We start from the raw sequence: 8,797 nt of genomic DNA on the forward strand, positions 1-8,797 counted from the left end.
GATACGTTGTTGGTCCTTCGGGCATTGCAAGCAAAGGTGACACACGAAGAGGCCGATCAAATAACTCAACTGTTTCATACTAAATGTCTTGTAAACGATAAATGGTGTACTGTAATAGTGGATGATGGTAGTTGTACTAATGTAGCATCTAGCGAAATGGTGGAAAAACTGGGATTGGTCACAATGAACCATCCTAAACCTTATGCTCTCCATTGGATAGATGACAACAAAAATATAAAAGTAACAAAGCATGTAATGGTCGGCTTGACTATGGGCTCGAACAAAGATGATATCCTTTGTGACGTAGTTCCCATGGATGCTTGCACGTACTTTTGGGTCGTCCTTGGCAATATGACGGAGACGTGACTCATAGAGGGCGGAGCAATGAATATGAATTGAAACATAACAACAAAAAATCATATTAAAACCAATGGCGCCACAAGACATTCGTTCAGTAAAGACTAAAGAAAAGAAACCGAATCTTGCAATTTCGCCACTGAACGGGAGGTTGAAAAGGTGATTGACGGCGGTGGCATGGTGTACCTAATGGTAGCCAAGGATAATGAGGCAGGAACTCCTCTCTATGATGACGTGACAGAATTCTTATAAGGGTTTAAAGACGTGTTCCCTGACGAGTTACCACTGGGCTTGCCTCCGATTCGTGGCATCGAACACCAGATCGATCTCATTCCAGGGGATCCATTACCAAACAAGGTGGTCTATCGGTGCAATCCCGAGGAGACGAAGGAGTTGCAAAGGCAAATTGATGAGCTCGTGGCCCAAGAATATGTTTGAGAAAGCCTTAGTCCATGTGTCATACCAGTATTTCTCGTACCCAAGAAATATGGAACGTGGAGGATGTGTATCTACAGCAGGGCGGTCAACAACATCACCATCAAATATTGTTTCCCGATTCCCCGGCTTGACGACATGTTAGATGAACTTCACGGGTTGGTTGTATTTTCGAAAATCGACTTACGAAGTGGGTACCATCAAATCCGAGTACGTGAAGGGGACGAATGGAAGACGGCGTTCAAAACAAAGCATGGCCTTTACGAATGGATTGTGATGCCTTTTGGCCTCACGAACGCCCCGAGCACGTTTATGAGACTAATGAATGAAGTTTTTAAATATTTTCTTGGCAGGTTTGTGGTGGTTTATCCAGACGACATCTTGGTGTATAGCAAGAGTCGTGAGGAGCATGGGAGTCATTTGAAACAAGTGTTCGAGACCCTAAGAGCCCAAAAACTCTATGGCAAAATGGAGAAATGCTCATTTTTCGTGGACGAGGTGAAGTTCTTGCGGTATGTGGTGTCCAAAGCGGGCGTATCGGTGGATCAAGCCAAGATCGACGCCATCAAGACGTGGCCGGCCCCCAAAACCATTAGCGACGTTCGATCATGCCATGGATTGGCATCCTTTTACCGGCGTTTCATTCGTGAATTTAGTACGGTGATGAGTCTGATTACCAACTGTTTAAAGAAAGGTGCCTTCGTGTGGGGAGCAGATGCTTAAAAGGCATTCGAGGCGATTAAATAACGATTGTGTTTTGCTCTTGTTTTGGCCCTGCCCAATTTTTCCCAACCTTTTGAAGTAGAGTGTGACGGAAGCGGGGTGGGTATTGGTGTCGTTTTGATCCAGGCCAAGTGACCCATTGCTTACTTCTTGGAGAAATTAGGGGGAGATCATTTGAACTATTGCACCTACGATAAGGAGTTTTATGCCATTATGCGGGCTCTGGAGCATTGGAGCCATTATTTACGTGCTAACCATTTTGTTTTGCATTCAGATCACGAGTCACTAAAATACATCAATGGTCAGCAAAAGTTGAGCCCAAGACATGCCAAGTAGGTGGAGTTCTTGCAGTCCTTCCATTTTTCCTCAAAGTACAAAAATGGCAAAAGTAACGTGGTGACGGATGCACTATCTAGGCGTTACACTTTACTGGCTACCTCGATGTTCGCTTGCTAGGCTTCGAGGCGTTGAAAGACTATTATGTAAATGATGTAGATTTTGGTGATGTATTTGTCAAATGTAATAGTGGTTCACAGGGAGAATACTTGGTGCAGGATGGATTCCTATTTAAAGGGAACCATCTTTGAATCCCGAAACACCCCATCAGGGAGTTATTGATCTGTGAGGCGCACAGCGGTGGATTAGCAGGCCACTTTGTGGTGTTCAAGACTTTATAGGTGCTAAAAGAACACTTCTTTTAGCCCAAGATGTTTGGGGATGTAACTAATATCGTGAGCAAGTGTGTAAGGTGCCACTTAGCTAAAAGCTCATTCAAACTGGGCTTATATACTCCCTTACCCGTCCTAGTTCGCCCCTGGGAGGACGTATCCATGGACTTTATTGTGGCCCTGCCCCAAACTCAAAGGGGGTAAAGATGCAATTATGGTAGTTGTGGACCGGTTCTCGAAAATGGCCCATTGTATTGCTTGTCACAAAACCGATGATGTTAGTGTGGTTGCTGATTTATACCACCGGGAGATCATTCGATTGCATGGGATTCCGAAAACAATAGTTTCTGATCGTGACTCCAAATTCTTGAGTTACTTTTGGAACACATTGTGGAGGAAAGTAGGGACAAAGCTTTTATTCAGCACATCACACCACCCACAGACGGACGGCCAAACCGAGGTCACAAACCGAACCTTGGGCACCTTACTACGCGGATTGGTGAGCAAGACACAGAAATATTGGGATGTGAAATTAGCGCATGCAAGTTTGCTTACAACCGTTCGCCTACCTACGCAACAGGCCATTCTTTCTTCGAGGTTGTTTACGGCGTGAATCCTTATTTACCATTGATCTAATCCCTTTTCCCAAGGAGGAGTTAGTCCACAAAGATGCAGATGCCAAACTGAAGTCCATGATGAAGCTACACGCTCAGGTTCGTGATCGTATCGAAGCCATTAATTCCTCGTACAAACAGAAGTCCAACAAGAACAGAAAGGCTCGGATATTTTCGGAAGGTGATTTGGTTTGGGTTCATCTAAGAAAAGAGCGGTTCCCCAAAAAGCACAAGAACAAGTTAATGCCCCGAGCAGATGGTACTTACAAGATAGTGTCACGTGTGAACGACAATGCCTACATGGTGGAACTCCCGGGAGAATACGGAGTGCACACAACTTTCAACGTCGAAGATCTCTCCGCTTACCTTGATGATGATGGCCTTGCGGAATTGAGGTCAATTCCTTTCAAAGGGGGAGGAGATGATATATGTTTGGACCTGGATAGTCCAATTAAAAATGGATTACTTGCCAAGGAGGTGGGCTTTAATAATTTAGGCTTTGGAGTGTGCTTAATTTCTTGGATTTGGACTTGAAATGGAGTGGGCCGATTTGTTTTTGGCTACATGGGAGTTGTTGTGAGAACAAGGACGATCTGATGCGCAGGGACAAGGTTTGAAAACTCAAACCTTGAATGAATGCTTAAGATCAATGTCTGCTTACTAACGAATGTTCCAGTCAAGTCTGGCAAGACAAGTCAAGTCTGAGTTAATGCATTCAACAAAGTATTCAAGATATCAATGAAGATTAAGAAGAATGATCAAAGTAAAGATAATAAATGAGGAACAAGAAGAATGTTTGAGAGAATAATTTGAAAGGTGAAATAACTAGAATATTGCTATCCTTTTAATGAACAATCCGTCTTTTGATTTTTCATTGAAAACTCCTATAAATAAGAGAACATGATACATCGTACAAACTGATTTACGTACATAGGACCGCACAAAAGAGGCACTCCCGACACTCTGATTATCTAAGTTGAAAAAATAGATTTAGTCCTGTGAAATGTAACATCAAGCTAAATGACAAATACAATTAATACAAATGGATAAAACATTGATTCAGACAAGTTAACATTTCAGACAAAACATCCATTCCGGAATGCCTTCATTTGGTTTGGAACACAGTCACACAACCTTCACTTCTCATCCGGAATTAAACTATTATTTCGGATTGTACACTTGCTTCGCACCAACTTCTGTTTTGGAACTGAGACTGACTTCGGAACTCCAAAAGGTTAGAGATTGCTAGAGGTTCACTTTCAGGTTCCAACAATCTCCCCCTAAGTGAACTTAGCAATCAGATCAGCTCAGTTTGCTTCTTCCTTGATAAATGTGTAAGCTCTGAACAACCAATCTCTGACTTCGATATACCACCGCAATTGACTCACAAACTTTGCTTTCACATGTTCAGGAGCATCAGATCTTGATGCGCAGCTGATGAACTTTCGAAGAGCCCTAGTAGGAACCAATTGTTTGTTAAGGACTCAGAAGAAGTCCTTCTTGTTTATCTTCCTTGGCTTATAGACAAACCCTAGAACCGGATCATCAATGGGTCCTTCTGCAAGCAGCTCAGCTTCTAGTAGAACGTATTTGATTTTGGCAAGAAAGCTTTCAGTTCCGAACAGGTGTGCCAGCTCATAGTCACATTGACAAAATTCAGCAACATAATCCTTAAGGAAACTTAAGGTTGCATGATAAGCACCCATGCTGATATCATCTTTTTGGAGACTCCGGAGATGAGCAGCAATGGTCAGAACGTCGTTCGGATTGATTGCAAGGAAACCCGCATCAGTAATGGTGCGGTATGCTGGTTTGTTCCGGATGATGTGATACCGGAACATTGTGCAGTTAAGTTCAAATTTTGTCAAGATCTTCCTTCCGAACCTAGAGATCTTTGTTATCGTTTTCCTTGTCCACACTTCCTTTTGAGGTTGTGCATTCTTGGAATAGAAGGTTTTCAGTCTTTCACGCTTAGTCTGGATGATCAGCTCCAGATGGGCATTGGGGTGGAGAGGAGAAAACTTGATGTAGAACATGTTGTACGGAGAGAGAGGCATATCGATTTGTTCCAAATCGTTTGTAGGAATGTCATAGTACATGAAGGGTACTATGTTCGAATCATGAAGGATTCCTACTCGGCATATAGGAGAGATACCCCTCATTGGATCGGGATTATCTCTGAGCACATGAATCCGAATGATATCCTCTAAAGCTTGATTGATTTCCTCCTGAGACTATCCTAATTTAGGCTTTAGTGGAGGTCTGGAGTAGTAAGCTTGGTGGCATTCAGTGATGGGCTTCTTGCCTTTGTCTTTGTTGAGAGCCAAGATGACATGTTTCATGTTTTCATCAATGGAGAATGTTGGAGGAGAAGTTTGAAAAGGTTCTTCCGGAATGTCGTCTGGAGTCCGGAGGGGAGAACCTTCATCAATCGGAGCAATCCTTGGAGTAGGAATTGGTGGCAACATTGAGGTAGTGGCTTTGAAAGCATCAGCAATCAATTGGCTTTTGGCCTTAGCCATTTCAACACTTCTTTGAAACACATCCGGCAGAGTGGATGGCCACGAAAATGCGGACCAAATTCGTTGCTCTTCTTCCGTAAGAACCTTGGCAGGAAATTTCTTTGGAGCTTGGAGTCCTACTATAGCGTTGGTGATATACTCCAATTCCTCTTCATCACTTCCATCATCATCATTTCCTAGAAGTCCGGAAAGAACTTGGACTTCATCATCGGAATTTTCATCTTTATCTCGGAGCTTATATTTCGAGGCAGTTTTCCAAGGTTGACTTGGACCTTCTCCCCCTCCTACAACGGTAGGCCTGACAACCGGTGCAAATGCAATAGACTCCTTCAAATCATAAAATTTCTCAAACACCTTCTGAAAGCTAGTGTTGAGTTGAAGGGTGAGAGTGTCATATGCTTCAGCAGTGGGGGCCTGAGTTTTGAGATGGTTGAACAAGTTGGAGATAATAGAGATCATCTCATCGAACTTGTTTTTCGGAACATCCATAATGTTCCAGCAGGCTAGGAAAAGCTTGAGTAGGACCTGTTGCATGATGAAATTCATCTCATACTTCTTCCGGATCTCCTTTTCTATATGTTGAATATGCTTCTCATGACGGACATGAGTTTTCTTGATGAGGTCATTTGTGGCAGCAACTAGGTCATCATGGACCTTCAGCATCTAAGTAATGGTGTCCAAGTAATGATCAACAGAAGCATCATACTTATGTTCAACTTCTTTTATAGTGTGCTTGAGTCGGAGAGAGATAAGTTGATCAAGTTGGGCTTCACGTTCAACAATGGTTGGTCCGGAGGTGTTGATTGCGGACAAGGGTTTCAGGATTGCATCCAGTTTAGAATCCAATCCGGAAATCTTGACGTCAAGTCTTGTGTTCCGACCACTGAATCTTCTATAGTGTTTACCTTCTTCATGGTCTCCGAAACAAAGTCACAGATTTCATGGAGGGCAAATGGATCAACATGGTCTCCTGCGGAAGATCCGGTGTCCGAAGTGGAAGTCCGAGACTTGTTTTTGTTGGTTTCCGGATTGATTGGAGTAACTGAAGGACCAGGATTGTTGGTAGCAGCATCATCATGAAGTTTCTAAGTGGATTCAGAGTCATTGTCATGAGTAGATGAGGAGGAGCCAAAATCAAAAGCGGATTTGGATGAGGATGGCTTGGAGTGAAAACGAATAGAGGGAAGCACATGAGTATCAGCAACATTTGCACCAGCGTCGGTCAGCAGCACTTCTTCGGAAAGCTCTTCATCCAGATCTGTCTGTATAAAATTTTTATGATGAGTTGTTGGAGTTTCTCCGAAATCAAACTCCTGATCGGTTTCATCTTCGGTTGGGGCAACAAATGGTTGGTTGTTTTGAATGGCTCTATTTCGCATTGAAATGAGTATAGCTTCAACTTGAGATCTTGTACGTTCTGGATGCCTCGAATGTGCCCTGTTGACAAAATCTTCCCATAAAGGATCATTAACACCTGCTCATCCTATACCCTTACCAGGTATCAGACCAGTTGAGGCAACATGGGTTTCAGACCGTGCTTGTGATGAAGGAAGAGGGATATCAAAAGTGACACGTGGGTTTGTTCCAGGAGGCAAGGAACTTTGTTCAACACCGGCATCACCTTTTTGAGAAGGTGAGGGTGGATTATGAGCAGACTCCCCATGAGTGCGTGCATGTGTTGTTGATACTCCAAAGGGTACTTCGGAAGAGTGGGTAGGTGGGGTGTTCGGATGGCCAGAGTCAGCCTGAATGTCATGAGCTTCTTCCTGTTGAGAGGGAGAGCTGACTTTGGTTCTCTTTTTAGGATTTGACTTAGAGGGTGAAGTCTTTCTTTTGGCAGACTTCTTGGTTTTCTTTCCACCGGACGACGATGCCGGTTTGGCCACTTACGGAGTGGGCTCAATGGGGACTTGAGTAGATTATGTTGGGTCGTACAAAATCGAAGTCTCCAAATGGTTCTTAAGATGAATGGATCTGTAAGGAATTAGGGCCAACATATGTTCCGGCAAACGTCGAACAGGTCCAAAAAAAGATTGGTCCGGAACTCTATAATGCTTAACAGTTTTAAAAGAGACATATACTTCTTTCAGAATGGTTCCAACTGGAATTGGTTCGGATCTTTCTCTGTAGAGCTCCTGGATCGTCGGGGCCCAAAATCTAGGGCTTGAGATTTCATTGTTCTTCCTCTTGATGGAGAATTTCCGGAAGTCTTTCCAAAGCACCTCAGGAAAATCTACAACATTGTTGCGTCCGGAGTAGATGCTGTATACCACATACAACCAATTTTTGCTCAAGGAGTCCATACCACCATGCTTTCCGGACAATCCACTGATGACAAAGTGCATCAACACGGTCCAGAGACCTGAAACTGCCGACTTCTTGAATTCTTTAGTTTTGTACTCCTGATCGTAGCCGATGTGGTTCAAGAAATGTTGAAATTCTTCGTTGGTTGGTTCTTGAACCTTAAAACCCTTGGGGTTTTCTTTGACGCCTATTGCCCTGAAAAACATTGATTTGTGGATAGGCATGATCCTGTCACCGATGAATTTGGTTTCCAACACATCATCTTGGATTTTGACTCGTTCAAATGCAGTGTAGAGCAGACTAAGTGGGAGTGGTGTTTCTGGGATTTTAGTGAGTGGAATTGAAATAGGATGATGTGCGATGAACTCAATCATCACACGGATTGGTTCGTCAAAATCCATAGGGTTTAGAGAAAAGAGTTGTGTGGTATCTCTGAGGAATGGTTCAGTCAACATTGAAGATGCCGATCCTTTGGATGATTTCTTCTTGGCAACAGTTTTCTGGGTTGTAGGAGCAGATTGATCGACTTTTAGAGGAGATGAAGGAGACGCCATTGTTGTAGGTGTGATGAATGCTTGAAGAACACAAGAACACAGAAAAGGTTTGGGGATTTTGGAGAGTTTGAGCGCGTAAAGAGATAAATGGGGGTTTAACGATGTTTATATAGGTGATGAAAACGGGTCTGGCAGGAATGGTAATGATGAGGATCCGAAATGGAAATGGGTTGCATTTATTGTTTATCCGTTTTAGGGGGTGAAAAGACTTGGGGTGGTGAAAGGTTGGGATGGATGATAGCTTAAAATGGAAACCACGAACGGCGATGTGATGGTTGCTTTTTGTGAACGTGTAATCGTGGTGCGAATTTCAAGGAAGAAACGATAAGGATCCTCGAAAAGTTACCATTATAAACAACGTTTCACCTTAAAACCTTTTGGACTTCTGAATGTTTTATTCCAGAACAATGGTGTTTCAGAAATTTGAAAACAGTTCCTTAAAAGAGAAGTCCGGAATGAGAGATTTGATTTGTTCCGGAATAAAGCATGTAATCTTAAAATGATCCGGAGTAATGTTTTGAAGATTCCGGAGACAAAGTTTTAAAAGGATTCCGGAGCAAGATGTTGAAAAGATTCCGGAGTAGAAAATCTGAGATGATTCTGAAATGAGGTCGGAGAAA

At 43.0% G+C, this 8,797-nt stretch overlaps 1 protein-coding gene across 1 annotated transcript; it reads left to right on the forward strand.

Moving 5' to 3' along the window:
* Positions 1–430: 430 nt before the first annotated feature.
* Positions 431–1,515, forward strand: LOC145111216 (putative mitochondrial protein AtMg00860). Its single transcript, XM_079047512.1, has 2 exons — positions 431–516; positions 1,146–1,515. The coding sequence occupies exons 1-2, from the start codon at positions 431–433 to the stop codon at positions 1,513–1,515; spliced, it is 456 nt and encodes a 151-aa protein (XP_078903638.1).
* The last annotated feature ends 7,282 nt before the right edge of the window (positions 1,516–8,797 follow it).

Source organism: Lactuca virosa, chromosome 5 (assembly GCF_052849685.1).
Source record: "Lactuca virosa cultivar CGN04683 chromosome 5, Lactuca_virosa_CGN04683_v6, whole genome shotgun sequence".
Classification (NCBI taxonomy): Eukaryota; Viridiplantae; Streptophyta; class Magnoliopsida; order Asterales; family Asteraceae; genus Lactuca; species Lactuca virosa.